Source organism: Thermobia domestica, chromosome 4, assembly GCF_964235325.1.
Source record: "Thermobia domestica chromosome 4, izTheDome1.hap1.1, whole genome shotgun sequence".
Classification (NCBI taxonomy): Eukaryota; Metazoa; Arthropoda; class Insecta; order Zygentoma; family Lepismatidae; genus Thermobia; species Thermobia domestica.
Window position 1 is genome coordinate 25,411,024 of NC_137457.1, and position 17,991 is coordinate 25,429,014.

The 17,991-nt window shown below is 37.8% G+C and overlaps 1 protein-coding gene across 3 annotated transcripts in view; it reads right to left on the minus strand.

Moving 5' to 3' along the window:
* LOC145683778 (uncharacterized) overlaps nucleotides 1-5,383 on the minus strand; it is a 38,627-nt gene extending 33,244 nt beyond the window's left edge. Inside the window, exon 1 of one of the 3 annotated variants that reach the window (XM_081755352.1) lies at nucleotides 4,842-5,383. In XM_081755352.1, coding sequence (XP_081611478.1) covers nucleotides 4,842-5,203 — 362 coding nt within the window. In that variant the 5' untranslated portion in view covers nucleotides 5,204-5,383. The remainder of the gene's footprint in view (nucleotides 1-4,841) is intronic. The other 2 variants (XM_081755355.1, XM_081755354.1) reach the window with 2 other exon arrangements.
* Between the last annotated feature and the right edge of the window lie 12,608 nt (nucleotides 5,384-17,991).

Genomic DNA, 17,991 nt, shown 5'->3' on the forward strand with positions numbered 1-17,991 from the left:
TTCATAAAACTACTCTACTGGTTGAAAAGTTTTACTTCTAGTGATTTAATTAACGCTATTAAAACTTACAAGCATACTGATTTTCAAGTTTTTTTTATTCCAAGTACCTAAAATATGAAATTATAGCTCTAAATACGCCTATTTAAAAACATGGCGAATTTTTTCATCACTTTTCAGACCCACAGTTGTATTTCCCTTATATTCACTTTTGGCAACTTTTCTGTCGGTTAGTCCCATAAAGCTACAGTCATGTCAAGTTTAATCATTGTAACCGTACAGGAAGTCCCCAAAACTTTTTTGAGAGTAAAAGGTATCCCTTATAAATAATGTGGGAAAGATTTTTCAGTTCTCTTTAAAACCACTCTAAATTTGGAATTTTTTTATCTTTCGTAAAGGGCCATTCCACGAGAAAATGAGCCTCAACCTATATTTTCAAAAACTCAAAACCAATGCATTTTACATATATACGAAGTAAATAGAACGAAATTTACTTTGTTTAAAGAAAAACTTATTTATACTTAGAATTCATGTAAAATTTTAAGTCTAAATTATGAATTTTAACATGTTGGCAGGGAGGATTTGTTTTATTCTCGTTATGGGCAACATTTTACGGTATATTGTGCATGTTAGGCTATAGTACCTTCGAGCTGTTCAAGATAGTTCTTTTTCCTACAAGTTGCCGTTGAAAAAGTGTTTACAGGATAAAAATTGTTTATAATATCATTAAAGATATAAACGCTAACTTGAATGTCCTGCCGGTGACAGAAAACCAGCAAAAGTTATTGTACAGAATTACTAAATTTGAGGATGTGGTTCGTACGTAGAAGAAAAAGTATCAATTTGCTCGTGCATTTCACATTCACAAAATTTTGGAGTAATGCTAATAATTAATATATATTGATTTATTTAAATTTGAAAACTTGTCCTGCTCGTGACAGTGGGCATGCTTCCGGTGGGAATGTATCTGTACATCGGTTATTCATGATGGAAAATGATTCCATATGTACTAAACTAACATTTTCTAAGCACGAACATTATTTACTTAAATAGAGAATTATCTATTACTGTCAGTATGATGTTTTAACTTAAAACAAGTGTCATATAAATATTATCATTACTGTCACCTTTTTGTTGGTTTCAAGGGAGCTGTGGATGGGCTGGAAGTGCGAGTATGGAACGTACGTACGTACAAAAAGGCCAGTACGGAACTTTGTGAAACAAAAGAAAGTAATCGTAGAATGTGCTGTGCTGCTGATTTCGTAACAGCATTAAGCTCTACGTTTCAAAATATATACGTTCTACTACTATCATCAGCAGAAACTAAGTAAACAAAGAACAATTGAAGTATAAGACATTTTGAATAAAAGACGGGAAAATGCTCTGTCAATTAAATGTCTCCAATCCAAACACTTTTTTCCTGCGATTTGACAGCGAAAATTTGATCCTTCGCTGAACTTTCAAATCGGAGCTTCATCCGTGTAAAATCTTTAAATTCCAAACAGACGTTTATTTAGATTATATAAATGATGATTCCGAAAGCTATGAAGCTATCGTGAGAAACGGCTTAGATCTTGATGGTAAGAAGGCTTGCGTTACGCCAGCTTTTGAAAATATAACACAAGAAATATTTTTGTTGGTGGATTCTTTTCTAGTGGAAAGAAAAAAAGAACATACAAGCATGCAACTATCGGACAAAGCACAGCGGAAGATTTCGAAGTAGTCAGGAATTTGTATAAAGACAGTCAGCGATATCGGTAAAATTTTCAGGAATGTTGAAGATGTGTCTTACATGCATTACGATCAAATAAACTCCGTGATATCAGCTGTGCAGTGCCATGGGGGAGGGCGCGACCGCCTCGGGCCTCAAAGTAAGGGGGCGCAAAATTCTAGAGGAGAAATGAAATGAAATCTTTGAGTTTTACGTCCCACGGTTATGCCGGTTAGGCTAAAGGAGACGGTGATAATGAGAGATGAATGAAATGGTGGAATGAAGAAAGTGGGAGGAAACGGGAGAACCCCGAGAAAACCCACGAGCACGGTGTTTGTCCACCACAAAATTCTAGAGGAGAAAAGAAAACATATATATATATAATGGAAGGAAAAACTATTAAAAGTGCTCAACATTAAGGCAAAGCAGAGTTTACTTTTGAAATGTTTTTCACGTTTCATGCTCAGCATGGTGTCGCTTTGCGGATGGACTGTGGACCTCACTCATATTTACGGGGACGCCGTCGCATACTCTCGCCCAAGGCGCATATTTTCCACGGGACGGCACTGGATACAACCACCTATTTTATATACTGTTAAACACAGTGTTTTGTACGAATTTCCGTACAATACGGGTGTAAATGGGCAAGCAAAAATATTTCCTAAAGAGTAGGTGGTAAGAAATAAGTGTGCTACATAATATTATTTTTTTTTTGCGCGATGAAAGTGAGCTTCAAGTAAAGTAAATAGAATTACTTGTGTACAATGCCACAAGAGAAAGCAGAATTTTACTTATTTTCTATTTTATTTCATTTTTGATATCATTCTTATTGAGATTTTGTGTGTTGACTTACAGGGTGTTTTGCCCGTGACAATCATGTGCGCTGCCCGTGATACAGTAAAGTTTAGATTTTTTTTATTAATACAAATATTTGATAAATTTCTCTTATATGAAGTTTGTTGGAAAATTTCATCATTTATATATTTTCCTGTAAAGAAAAGCATTTTGAGTTAAGAATTCACAGAGTTTTGTAACATTCAATTGCGAGGTCGAAAATCACTTCTCTTTTTGTCCCTGCCCGTGACAGACATTTAGGATTCAATAGTTTCTACTGTAAACAAAAAAAAGTACTGAAAATATCAGCTACACGTACTCCTAAGTCTGTACTGCTAACATACCATACATTAACAGAATTTGTCTTCTACTTTAAGAAATACATAAATTTAAAGCATCAAACACATAGTGTATATACCCTGTCCGTGACGATGGAAAGGCCCTGAATCATTTAGGTGATACTAACAAAAACATACAAGCATACAGAATTTGAAGCTTTTTGTTCCAATCCCAAGTCCTAAAACAAGATCCTACAGTAGTTTCTTCTTCTTGTTATTTTTTTTAAAGGACTATTAAATTAGCATAAGGAATTTGCACATTCGAATATAGAACAGCACAAATTAAAAATATTAACTTTGGGCAATTTTTCTATCAGTCAGGCCTGGAGAGCTAAAAGATGCTAAATTTTAACTCTTCCAAGCCAACCGGCAGTACCCGTTATTTATGTCAGTTCATGTAGCTTCATATGGATAAGGTAGCCTTTGGCTAGCTTAGGGCTACGCCCTAGACACATACGTTTGCTTATCGTACGGCCTCACACTTCTTAAACAGACAATTTTACCGAATCTCAAGTTTCTTTTCCTATTTTAGCAATCTGAAAGACAAGATTTTGTATTCCAGTAAATTGTCCGTTGTAATAACAAAGGGATTTCTTCATCCTCCGTTAGACCCTTACAAAGAAAAATATTCCCTTTGGAATTTTTTTCTGCGGGTTAGTACCAAAAGGCTACAATCATACCAAATTTCAGCATTCTAATCTTGCCAGAAATGCCTAAACTTATAGGAGTGTTGAAGGTGTCCAGCACATGGGAAAGATTTTTCAAGCGCATTCGAGCTAAATCGTTGGAAAATCACAAGCATCCATACTTTCTGTCCCAATATAATACATTCCACATTTGAATTTGGAAATGATATTCAAATGGTGAATTTTTAATTTGGAGGTAAAATCACAAACCTCCTTCAGTCACGCTACATATTCTTTTAAAGAAGGCTCTGAATACGAAAAACTATTATAGAGCACCCATATTGCAAATTTGTACAAGAACTGATGAGAAATGAGCAATCAATAATAACAGTCACTAGTTTGCAAAATAGTCGCTAGATAGGAGCTACATAAGATCCGTATCGATCATTTGTGATTTTGTATACAGTTAGTCTATGTGTGCCGTGATACTTGCAAACAGTCGACTCTTACGAGCAAGTCTTCTCTTGGTGCACCACAATAAACAATGTTGAAAAGATATAATTTTATCACTAATTCCCTTCTCATTGTCCCCGAAAAGGCGACATAAGTTATCTCACTTTGCATACACGTAATTAAAGCGAGCCACTAAAAAATAATAATTGAAAAATTACAATTCTTTTAAGATTTCCGTAAAGAATACGCCTTCCGAATACATCACAAAAAACCTAGTACAGAAAAACAAACCAACTTCTGCTAGGTGGCTAGTAAAAAGCACGAATGCTATCTAACTGGCAGGGTAGAGCACCAGTGATGGTTGAGGTACGCATAAGCGAGAGTACTGAAATGATGCGAATTTTGGCAGTGATACGAGTTTCAATAGCACTTGTTATGGTTTCATCTTAGTGACGCTCCACTTGTAAACATAAAATACAGTTTCTGCACGCTGTGCAGAGATACAGCGCTGGTGGAAAATAGAATCTAATTCAATCATCTTTCAAATATACTCACTTAGTTTGTCCGTCAGAGACCACTTGTAACGACTTTACACTAGTTACCCTCGACATGTAAATATAAAATACATCTTTATTACTTTGTCCTTACTTTTGTCGCCTGTATAAATTTGTGCCTTGTAATTGTTTTTTTTATGCCAAACATTAAAACTCTTATTTTACCATGAAATCTTCTAAAAGGTGGTGCACCAAAAATACACTAACAGGTATTGCTGATTTACCTAATTATTTCTCACTAAGTATTTCATCGCACCGTTATATTTTCCAAAACCATGCATTTATACTGACAATCTGAATCAATTACTTACAGAAAATTAAACATTACCTTTCATGCCCATTAGAAATTAAACTTTTTGTTGTTGATTCTTTGTATTCATTAGAGTACGATGTGCAAGTCACTTCGCCTACTATTTTTCTTGCCGTTTTTGTATTACTTTCAAAATCAGGATCTTCTTTTAGTGCAAATTCTGATTTCAGTGTATCCACGTCCAATTTCACATCCGAAGAATAAAGAGCTACATCCTTCCCTTTTGTTTTCTTTCCTTCCGTTGTAGATAATATTAATTCTTTGTTGTCAGTCATCAACTCGTATATCCACCCTTTCCCTTCCAGTGGATCTTGAGGGAAGCCTTCATCGAGTTGTTCTTTACACATCAATTCCAACTTAATAGGCGCTTCACCAGCCATTACGACTTCATATTTAACGCAAATTTGCAGCTGTGTTTAATACTCTCATTTTTATTTTATTCTGCCCTTATTTGTAATTAAACATACGATCAGACTTTCATAAAATACAAAATAATTGCAGATGCAAACAATAAATTTGATCGTCTTGCTGCCTCCTTCTCAGTGATGCCAATTCCTTCAGAGCCGTTTTCCCTTCACAAGCTTCAGAATTTCCCTTTTCCGGACAAAATTTCCCTTCATCCAAACCGTTCAAGTACTGTATTTAGTAAACGTATTTTTAATCGTTTTCGCTTCCACCCCTCACCCCAATCTTATAACCACATACAAGCAGATACCTGACAGCCTTCCTTTGAGCTTACGCAGAATTTGAACTTCATTTGTTGTTTAGGTATCTAAGGCGTCGCGATAGAGGAGGGGGAAGAATATGGAAAGGTGTAGGCTAGGACCTATGTTAAAGGTGCAATCTCTGCATTTGCCTGATGTGATTGAGGAAAAACCCTATAAATACCTCGGTCAGGACGGACAACCTAAATAAATCATAAAGAATATAAAATAAATATTATGTAAATTTAATTTTATCCTAGATATTATGATAGATTTTAATATTAATGTAACCTAAGGTACAAAGGAAATATTAAGTATATATTTGGTATGTACTTACTTAAGAACAGCACTCCCATATTTACTGAAACGAATACGAACAGTTCCAAAGAAAACTGGAGCTGCTACTGTTTTTGGCTGTACACGAGGAATGTTCGTAACCACAATACAAACTAAATCAAAGTTTAGAGATGATAATTCTTAAGAATTTATGATTCTGTGCGCACAGTTACCACAGATAAGTAAATACATTCAATCTATAAATGATTGAAGAGAGGTTCAAATTTCCCTGCAATATTGAGAGATTACAAGCAATTTCCCTTTTTCCCTTTTCTCCAAAATTTACTCAAAATTTCCCTGTGCCAAGGGAAATTTCCCTTCAATTGGCATCACTGCTCCTTCTAGCATGAATCGTACTGTTGCCAACTTCTCCTAGCAAAATAGAGCTAAACTCAGCTCCGAAAGTCACCATAAATTCGCTAAAAGAGAGATTTATCAGATTTAGTCTAAAAACAATAATTGTTTTATCTTCCTTTCTTGCTTTTTTCCGAAATAACAATAAGTACATATATATATTATACTTGAACATCAGCAGAGCTCCCTTTTTTTAGCAAAGCGGTTAGGGGACGCACCTGTGACGTGAGCCGCCAAGTTCGATTCCCGGCAGGAGTCATGAAGTTCAGATTAAAGATTTGGCTGCATCTTTACTGAGAAATGGAACTGAAACTTCATATAGTCTGTTGTATTTATTATTCCACTTCGTGCGTACATCTAAACAAAACTACACAAGAAAGAAAAACTAAACACCTCAGCTCATCAAGTCGTTCATTCAAACCATGCTTTCAGGATGTGTTCTATATTGAGTCCAGGTTACCACAGTAAGTTACCCAACTGAACGTCCTAACATAACCAATTACGAACTTTTACCTAAACACTCATTTCTACACAGACTACAAGATAACTCACTAGCATATATATATATATATATATATATATATATATATATATATATACAGGATGGGCCATTTTAATTAATCCACGGAAATATCTGAAAAATGATAAAACATAGAAGAAATGTTTGAAGTACACGTTATATATTGCTAAGGGGGAAAACCATTTCCGCCAAAAGTATCCCTCTCCGCCCCCCGGAAATGGGGGTAACTTTGAAATGTCAAATGGGAACATGGCTCGAGTAATACCTCGTTCGAAAGGTCTTGGAAAACTAAGTAACGCTGTACCAAAATTTGTTTCATATGGAGCACCAGTTTCAATATAGTTCGGAAACTTCAGTAGCCGTAGTATGAAAACCATGGGAGGTAAATGAATGGAACAAAATTGAAATACGTAAATATCATATCGAATGGTGTGGTCCTTGTGATCCCAGTGGCCTCCCTGAAGGGGTCTTGGGGGCTAACTTCAAGATTTCAAATAGTAACATGACTTGAGTGGTACCTCGTTCGATAAATCTTGCAAAATCAAACATCTTGCAGGAGAAAACGATTGAGGTGAAATATCAGTGTTCTCAAAAGGCCGCCGAAATATAGTATTAGTGTCAGAGAAATGGTTTTGTATCCGTAGTATGAAAGCGATTGGAGATAAATCAACAGAAGAAAAACTGGAGTAGGTAACTGACGTAAGGCACATCGAGAGGTGTTGTCGGGATGACTCCACTGAAAGGTATCCGGGGCCAACTTGAAAATTTCAAATAGCAACTTGAAGCGAGTAACATCATGTTACATAGACAAATGAATATCAAACAGCTTCTGTAAGAATATTTTCGACATGAGACACCGTTTTCAAATGATCGCCAAGATATGGTGAATGTGTCTAAGAAAACGTCTAGTGCCCATAGTATGAATACGGGTAGAGACAAATTAAAATAACGAAAATTAAATAGGAAAACCACGGAGGCGTTCCAAGGCTCGAGAATGATACAACAGAGATAAAAATGTTAGAGTAAAATTGCCATAATGTATAGAGAGATATCCAAGTCCTGTAAAATAATCTTTTCCTGTGTTCTGTATGTGAGTGGGGTGGAAAGTAACAGTGAAAGTTCAAATGAGAACTCTACTTTAATTCGCAAATTAAGGCTACCTTACAAATACGTATGGTATGGTTGAAACATTTGTTTGTAAGGATGACTCTGTAGTGACTAAAAAAAGGTGAAATTTTATTTGAATGGTAACGCATATCTGTATGGCTAAGTATGATTTGATGCGAAAACAGAAGGAACGTTATACGAAAGAAGTTGTCGAATAATGCAGTTGCTGGAACTTACAAACGTGTGAATTTGTTAATCTCCGTCGCCACAGAAACTTTTATGCAATGCGTGCTGGTTATTCGGAAAGCATTTCGGGGATATACGTACACACTGTTTCGTCCCTCAAGCTCACAGTATGACATGAGTGCTAACAGTTAATCAAAATGTAACTGTGGCCAAGGGCGCCCATGTTGTGGTTTCCAAGGGAGGCAAGAAAAAGCGACATTTCAAATATAGTTTCAAATTTTGCTGTAGCTATTCAAAAAATTCTATCGAGTTTTCGATATTCCGAAGCACAATTTCTTCTAGGGGGGCGAAAGCCCCCTTTCCCCCCTTATGGGCGCCCTTGACTGTGGCCATCCGCATTAACTGAGTGCACTAATTCTCTATCCCTGAAGTCTGCCTTCCAAACAGCATTGGGTAGGTCAAGCGTTCGCCCGAACCGTTGTCCGGTCGGACATTGAAATTTTGAAGTTAGCTCACAAGATCCCTTCAGGGAAACCGCTGGGATCGCAGGGGTCACATCATTCGATATGCCCTATGATATTTACGTATTTCAATTTTGTTCCATTCATTTACCTCCCATGGTTTTCATACTACGGCTACTGGATTTTCCGAACTATATTGAAACTGGTGCTCCATATGAAACAAATTTTGGTACAGCGTTACTTAGTTTTCCAAGACCTTTCGAACGAGGTATTACTCGAGCCATGTTCCCATTTGACATTTCAAAGTTACCCCCATTTCCGGGTGGCGGAGAGGGATACTTTTGGCGGAAATGGTTTTCCCCCTTAGCAATATATAACGTGTACTTCAAACATTTCTTCTATGTTTTATCATTTTTCAGATATTTCCGTGGATTAATTAAAATGGCCCACCCTGTATATATATATATATATATATATATATATATATATATATATATATATATATATATATATATATATATATATATTAACAAAACCAATTTGGATTTATTAACATTTTGTCCTTTGCCTTAACACTTTCTTTTGTTAATAAAGGCCAAATCGATTACAAAACACTAGCATTCGTGTTTTAGCTAATGGTTTTGTTATGATATATGCCACTTGTTCTTCTGTGGAAATCTGTTGTATACCTAATGTCCCATCTGTGACTTTCTCACGAACAAAGAAATTCTTTATTTGAATATCTTTTTTCTGCGATGCAGCTCTGGATTTTCAGCTAGTTTTACCGCTGCATTGTTATCAACTGCAATAACAGGAACGTGTTTGAGTTTAATGAGTTCATTGAACAATCTGCTTAACCAGGTGACTTCTTTAGCAGCTTCGCTTGCTGCTATGATTTCGGCTTCTGTAGTTGAAGTAGCAACTGTTCTTTGCCTTTGGCTAAGCCATGTCACTGCACCTCCTGCATATATCACAATTACACCTGAAGTCGATCGACCTGTCCTGCTACACCGACAAAATCTGCGTCACTGAAGCACTCTAGTACACCACTGTTCATTTTCGAACGATAAACAATACCGTAGCGGATTGTTCCTGCTAAGTATCTGAACACTCTTTTCACTTTTACACCTTCTGACGAAGGATTTTCAATTGATCTTGAAAGCACTCCAACACTATAGGCGAGATCTGGTCTGCTTCCCACCATTAAGTACATTAAAGCACCTACTGCTTGTCGGTACAGAAAATTACAGTTCTCTTCTTTTCCTTCTTTCGATACTTCTGTCTGTTTTAACATCGGTGTGGACACTGGTTTGCATTCATCGAGGTTAAACCTTTGAAGGACTTTCCTTGTATAAGCTTGTTGACTTATTTTGATTGAACCGTCGATTGCGCGTTCTATCCCTAGTCCTAGGAAATAGGATGCTGGCTTGATTGTGACCTTGAATTCAGTCTTCAGTTCTTCTAAGAAAGTCTCTAATTCGCACTTTTCTGTTGAACTAACTAGACCGTCATCAACGTAGAACACTACAAAAAACCTTTTTCCCGTTTCGTTGCCTGATGTATAGACAAGGATCAGCCTCACTTACTTTGAAGCCTAATTTTGTCAAAAAAACACCAAAACGCGTGTTCCAACACCTTGGAGACTGCTTCAGCCCGTACAAACTTCTCTTGAGTTTACACACTATAACACGAGTGGTTCGTGTTCGGTTCGGTTCCTGTTCGGGGTAGCCATTTTTATGACCGGTAGGGTTCGTGTCTTGTTCGGTACGCCTGTATTGTGATTTCACTAAGTATAGTTATTTCATTCAAAACACTGAGTGTTTCCATTTGTAATGAGTCTGAATGATGGAACGGAGTATAAGATTCTTTTCTGTACAGTAGTGGTTAGAGATTGTGGGAAGAATTGCACATAATCATCGATTAAGATGGGTTCGATTCAAGTCAGTCTATGCGCGTACCCACGCTCAGTGACACGCCCGATACACATCCGTACAATTTCTACACCAAATAAATATTCTTACCGTTCCAGTAGTGATTTGCGTAAGAAACTGGTATGAAGCAACTGAAACATAATACATGTATGATATTGATTTACTTAAACACAAGTATTATACATACAGCGTACATACTTACTTCAATGTTTTAGTTCGATATTTTTGTAAGTTTTATATTTTAGAATTTTCTTTCGTCATTTACCATATTAAATACAAGCCCATGAATTTTATTGGAGAATAAAAAAATAAAAAAAAGGATTTTGAAAACTTGAATTTGAATTTTTAAATTGTAACGACGAAGCCGGCAGATTACTTAACAAAACACATATTCACACACGCACTTGGGTTTTGGAGATTTCAGAAAATGGAGGGGGTCAGTAGAGGTATTGGAGGGCAGTTCTTTGGAATCTTCTTCCCATTTTTCCTTGAAGAGATGTCCTGTTTTCCAGGTCAGTTTCAATTTTCATTATCCAGCAGTATAGTTGGCCATGTACTCATTTATGGTTCCACTGGTTAACAATCTATAAATTGATCTCTCGTTTTACCTACATTTCTTTATCATAAACACGAGTGAAATTCAACATTAGACTTATTATTTAGGTCTGAACAACGTTAGCACGAAACTGAAAAGGTGTGCTCGTACTTAGTTTGAGCTAAGTTAAAGCGTTTTGTATCATTTTCGTAGAGCTTCACTGTAACATGCGCGAATAAGAAAATAACATAACTTCTGCAGTTCACTCTTACTTATATTAATGCAATTTCGCAAAAGATTGTTAAGTTAACATTAGATTTTTTGTGCTGTGTCGTATACCTCTTCTCTTCACTACGACGTCCATTTTCACACACACTGTTTCCCGCGCTGTCCTTCTTGCGTCAGTGAGATTGCGCCAGTCACGCCAGAGAAAAATATTTAAAAAAAAAATCTGTGAGTATTTTTTTTACAACGAATATATATATTAAATGTGTTCTTTATTAAAATAAACTAATTAAAATACTAAAAATAATAAAAGTATTTCTAGATTGTTTCCGATTCTGTGGTACTATTTCTTTGTAGCATCGCGGCCACACCACATCCCTTTTATTCGGTGAACATAAAGCACAAGTCACCACTCACAGGACTGCCAACTCATAGAAAAGGATAAAACTAACACAAAGTTTGCGTCGACGTATAATCCCTGCAGCCTTATTCCAATTCAGCCAAGAGAAACTGGGAAAATTTAAAATGGAATGGGAGTGAGGGGGGCTACACACTCATAACACACGATTCGTGCCATCACTATAGCCTATTGGTTGTTTCATATATATAACTTCTTCTAACTCACCGTAGAGAAACGCGGTTGAAACATCGAATTGAGCTAAGTGCATGTTTTCACTCGCTGCGACACTTAGCAAGGAGCGAATTCTGCCTAACTTAGCGACAGGGCTGAAGGTTTGACTAAAAGCAACACTCTGACGCTGACTGAATCCTGTCACCATAAGTCGTGCTTTATACTTGTCAATGGTTCCGTCTGGGTTTGTTTTTACACGGTACACCCACTTATTTGAAATTGCTTTGCATCCTTCTGGCAGGTTCACTAGTTCCCACGTTTGATTTTCTTTCAATGAAGCCATTTCACTGTCCATTGCTTTACGCCAGTAGATACTTTCCTTCCTGTTGACAGCTTCTTCATACGTTTCTGGAGTACTAGTCTCATTAACTAGTTCTCCTACCGCCATTACGTAATCGTTGAAACGTTCTGGTTTGTTTATTTTTGAGCGATCTCTTAAGTTCCGAAAGGTCAGCGACTTTGGTACTTCTTTTTCATCATCACTGCTTTCTGATTCATCATCCTTTTCTTCTGTGTAGTCGTTCTCTCCTTCCGTTGCTTGCTTTCCTTGGTGTTGAGAGCCGCCCAAGTTCGATTCCCGGCAGGACTCATGAAGTTCAGATCCCATGTTAAGTTATAATTCCACATCTTATATACTGTCGCTGCAGAAAGGGACGCTAAACTCAAAATCTCATCACGGTCACACAAGAAACAAAAACAAAAGTCACGAAAATACTAATCTATTTACAAGAAAAGAGCAGTCTTCTCTTCCATCTTCTCCTCTTTGGAGCTTAATACTATGTTAATCTTTTAAGGAAGGAACACGACACTTTTAACGACACTTTTAAGGAAGGAAATGTATAGGTTGCACACTTTAATCACTCGAATTTATTACCACCATAAGCGGGGAATTTTTAATTGTACGTTTATCAGGTGTTGGATAATTTTCTTTTACAAAATGAAGTAATGCATAACTCATATTAAAATTGATAGCTACAATAATTTGATGGTTGTCAGGATTTCTATTTGTTACACTCAAATCGCTCAGCTAAATTATCATACGCTCGTTAGGAATACGTTTCCTTGGAATAGCACCCGTAGCAGAATTTGTGTTAGCAGCCATTTTCTAACAAATGACAATACAATGCACCATACAATATAGTACCAATGTTGGGCAAAATCAATTGAAATCAATTGCAATTTATCAATCAATTGAAAGTAATTGCTCTGAAAATTAATTGCAATTGATTTCAATTTGTAATTGACAATTAATTTCAAAAAAATTGCAATTGAATTCAATCAAAATTTGCAATTAAATTTTCGTCAATTGTTAATTGGTCACCAGGCAATTAAATCTTTTAATTGTTAATTGTCAATCGCAAAGGGTGCAATTGAAACATTTAATTGTTAATTGGAATTGACAATTGAAACTTGTAATTGTTAATTGCAATTGAAATCAGCAATTAAAACTGAAGATAAGATGTGTGTATATTGTGTTGTCCACTTGTTACTGTTTTACATATTTCAAATAAGGTACTTACAAGAAATGCTGGATAACTACCATCCCCTCGCCCCCTGGGAAGAAAGCTGTGAAACTAAGTATTTTTTAATTATATTATGTTTATGGTTCTATACCCCTCGAAAGAACTCTATATGTCCGTCATGCATACAATAGTAATTGGCACGAGCGAGTTCGAACGAGTTTTCTTTAAATCTCGGCTCGACTCGAAGCAAACATCTTTGAGTTCGACTCGAGAACTCGGCTCGAAAAATTTCCCGCAACTCGACTCGAATTTAGAGTCAAGTCGAGCCAAAACGAGCCAATTCGAGCTAAATCCTTTGTTTAGTTCCAAGTACTACTCTCTGCAAGTATCCTACATAGACAATATAATTATCATAATTATTATTATAACACCGTGTACGTGTATAAACATGGAATATAGGCGGTTTGTATCTGAATACTAAAAATTAGTTGACTGTCGATCTCGGTAGTCAAGAAATCTACAGGAGGCAAGGATATCGGTCACGAGGTTCTAGATTTGAGTTCAGGAGGGGCAAGTATTCGGGCTCGAGCCAAAAATTGTTAAAAGTTATAGGACTCCATCCAAACATGTTCAAAATTGCTCGACCCGGGTTTAGGGTTGTCAACGACTCAAGCGGCTCGCTCACAGCTCATTCACTTATCGACCCGAACCGAGAAGTGAGCCGAGCCAACAGCTCATACAACCGAGCCAGCTCGAGCCGATGGCTCACACGAGCCGAACCGAACTGAGCTGATTGCTTATCCCAACAGAGCCTGTTTGAGCCATCGGCTCAGTTCAGCTGACTCGAACCCAGCCTATGGATTCGTTTCAACGGAGCTGGTTCGAGCCATTGGCTCCAATCGAGCCGAGTCGATGACTCGTCCATACCGAGTCGGCTCAAGCCATCGGCTCAATTGAGCCGAGTCGATGGGTCATCCCAACCAAGCCAGCTCAAGCTGTTTGCTCAGTTGAATCGAGCTGAGCCGGTTGACATCTCTATCCCGGTTGGGCTTCTACTTTGGCTAAAAAATTCGACCGTGCAGTTCTCAGCCTTGGAGGTAAGAACTACAGTATATACTTATATTGGTACTCACGGCGTCATTAACTTGTTCCGCCACCAACAAATTTCGAGGTACGCTCATGTCCAAAATTATTGTCGCATGTCTATAAATATGTTGTTCTAGGAATATAATTTGATAACAAATTCGCCCGGTATTTCTTATAATGTTAGTATCTGTATAATAGGCAAAGACATGTATGTAGCAAATTTCATGCCAAAAGAGCAGTAAATAAGAACAATAATACGAAAATAAAATTTTCTTGTACATTTAGCAACATTTTATTTTACTCATTATAATTTTCGAATTTATAATTCTTTTCCTATGAAATTTACCACAAATATGCAATTTCCGATTATACACATAGTATCAGTATTAAAAGTACATTGCAAAATAATTATCAAGTTATATTCTTACAAGAATACAGTAATAGATATGCTACAATAATTTTGGACAATAGTGTACTTTGTTTCGCATCTTTTGTGCGTGCTTTGTGTCGCTTTATGCGCCTATTCCCACATTTTGTGCGTCACCGGAAGTGGGTCAAAATGGGCCTAAAATATGGCGGAAAGAGTTATTGCTGTTCCGCCACCAATGAATTTCGATGTCGTTTCCTTCACATCGTTTTGTGCCGTTTTGTGCGTCTACTTTCACGTTTTGTGCGTCATGGGAAGTGGGTTAAAATGAAAATGAAATGAAATCTTTAAGTTTACGTCCCACGATTATGCCGGTTAGGCTAAAGGAGACGGTGATGATAAGTAATGAATGAACTGGTGGAATGAAGAAAGTGGGAGGAAACGGGAGAACCCCGAGGAAGTCCACGCACACGGTGTTTGTCCACCACAAAGCTCACTTGGCTGGGGCTGGAATCGAACTCGGGACCCCAAGCACCAGAGGTGAACGCGGCCCCTGGGTTAAAATAAGTCCCCAAGGTGGGACGAAAATGAATCACTGTTCCGTCACCAACGAATTTCGAGGTCGCTTCCTTTTCATCGTTTAGTGCCAGTTTCTTGCCGTTTTGAGCATATATTTTCACGTTTTGAGCGTCACCGGAAGTGGGTCAAAATAGGCTTCCAAGATGGGACGAAAATGACCAAGAGTTCCACCACTATCGAATTTCGAGGTCGTTAATTTCACATCGCGTAGCCTTTTGTGCGTCTATTTCGACGTTTTGGGCGTCACTGGAAGACGGGCAAAATGGGCCTCGAAGGTAGAATGAAAATAACCCACTGTTCCGCCACTACGAATTTCGAGGTCCTTCCTTTTGCATCGACTAGTAAATTTTCGTACCGTTTCGTGCCCTATTTCCACGTTTTGTGCGTCACCGCAAGTGGGTCAAAATGGGCTTCGAAGATGGGACGAAAATGACCAAGAGTTCCGCCACTGTCGAATTTCGAGGTCGTTAATTTCACATCGCGTAGCCTTTTATGTGCCTATTTCGACGTTTTGTGCGTCACTGGAAGACGTTCCAAATGGGCCGCGAAGGTGGGACGGAAATGACCCACTGCTCCGCCACTACCGAATTTCAAGGTCCTCCGTTTCGCATCGATTAGTGAATGTTTCGTGCCGTTTCGTGCCCTTGTTTCCACGTTTTGCGCGTCACTAGAAGTGTGTCAAAATGGGCTTCCAAAGTGTGACGAAAATGACCCACTGTTCCGCCACTATCGAATTTCTAGGTCGTTTCTTTCGCATCGTTTAGTACCTATTTTTTAAAAAGTTATCTGCGCCTACTTCCTCGTCTTGTGCGTCACCGGAAATGAGTTAAACGGGCCTTCAAAGTGGGAGTTAAATGACTCACTGTTCCACCAGTACCAGATTTCAAGGTCCTTCCTTTCGCATTGACTAGTGCCTGTTTTGTTCCGTTTTGTGCCCCTATTTCCACATTTTGTTCGTCACCAGAAGTGGGTCAAGATGAGCCTCCAAGGTGTGACGAAAATGACCCACTGTTCCGACACTCAATTTCTAGATCGTTACTTTCGCATCGTTTAGTGCCTTTTTTCCTTCTTTTAAAGTTTTCTGCACCTATTTCTCGTCTTGTGCCTCACCCGAGGTGAGTTAAACAGGCCTTTTAAAGTGGGAGTTAAATGGCTCACTGTTCCGCCACTATCGAATTTCGGGGTCGTTTCTCTCGTATCCTTTAGTGCCTGTTTTGTACGTTTTGTGCGTCACCGGAAGTGAGTCAAAATGGACCTACGAATATAACGAAACAAGTTAATGCTGTTCCGCCACCAACGAATTTGGAGGACGTTTCCTTCACATCGTTTAGTGTGTATTTTGTACCGTTCTCTTCGCCTATTTCCACGTTTTGAGCATCACCAGAAATGCGTCAAAATGGCCCATCAAGGTGTCAGGAAAAAGAGCAATTGTTCTGCCACTATCGAATTTGGAGGTCGTTTCTTTCGCAACGTATAGTGCCTGTTTTGTACCATTTTGTGCTCCTATTTCCACTTTAGTGCGACAACGAAAATGGATCAAAATGGCCTACAAGTATAGCGTAGTTCACCATCAAATGTCGAAGTCGTTTTCTTCACATTTTTAATGCATGATTTGTGTCGCTTTGTGCACCAGTGCAATGGGTCAAAATGGGCCTTGAAAGTGGCATGAATATTTCTTTTTCTGCCATATTTGTAGATCCTCTTTGACCCACTTTCATTGGCGCACAAAACGTGGAAATATGAGCAGAAACGGTACAAAACATGCACTAAACAATGCGAAAAAAGCGACCTCGAGATTCGATACTGGTAGAAGAGTGAGTTATTTTTCTTCCCACATTGAATGCCCATTTTGACCCACTACCATTGATTCACAAAAACTGGAAATTGGCTTACAAAACGGTAGAAAACACGCACAAGACGATGGGAAGGAAACGACCTCGAAATCGTTCCTGACGGAACAGCATTAACTTGTTCCGCCATATTTGTAGGATAACATTGGCCCATGGAACTAGGCGCACAAAACGACACAAAAATTAAAATTTAGCTTAATTACATGGAAACTTTAAGTTTGTACGGTACGCTTAATTACATGGAAAATTTTATACATTTTTCCTTTACGTTGGTCTACTTTACGTTGATTTGGGACTTTCAAATTTTATTCTTTTTTGCACTAAAAAGTATCTATAATTCAACAAGGAAATAATTATGAATGATAATTATAATAATTATCTATATAATTGAATTCATTGTAATTTGGTCCATGACAAACACTTTACCATTTCGTTCTAGCTGTTGTGCCCGTTCTTCGCACGGATCAAATAAAATATCAATGTAAACAAACTGAACAACGGGAGAACAATTAAGAAAGATTTCTAAAATTGGATATATTTTGTGTGAATATATATCCAACAAAGTACATGTGTTTTCATTGGGAAGGCCGATGGGGGCTGAATTTGAACGTAAACACTATCGGGGGTGTCACTATACATCTGAGCAACCCCGATAAATATATATTCGACACAAATATTGGTCATTTTCTAATACTTTTACATGTCCCGGTGAACACCCCCTCAGACCCCTTGGTTCGAATTGAGAAAAAATCTCCTCTGGACCCCAGCCGAAACCGTGAAAACTATGAATGTGACACTAGCATCTGCCATTTTCTACTACTTTTTACATATCC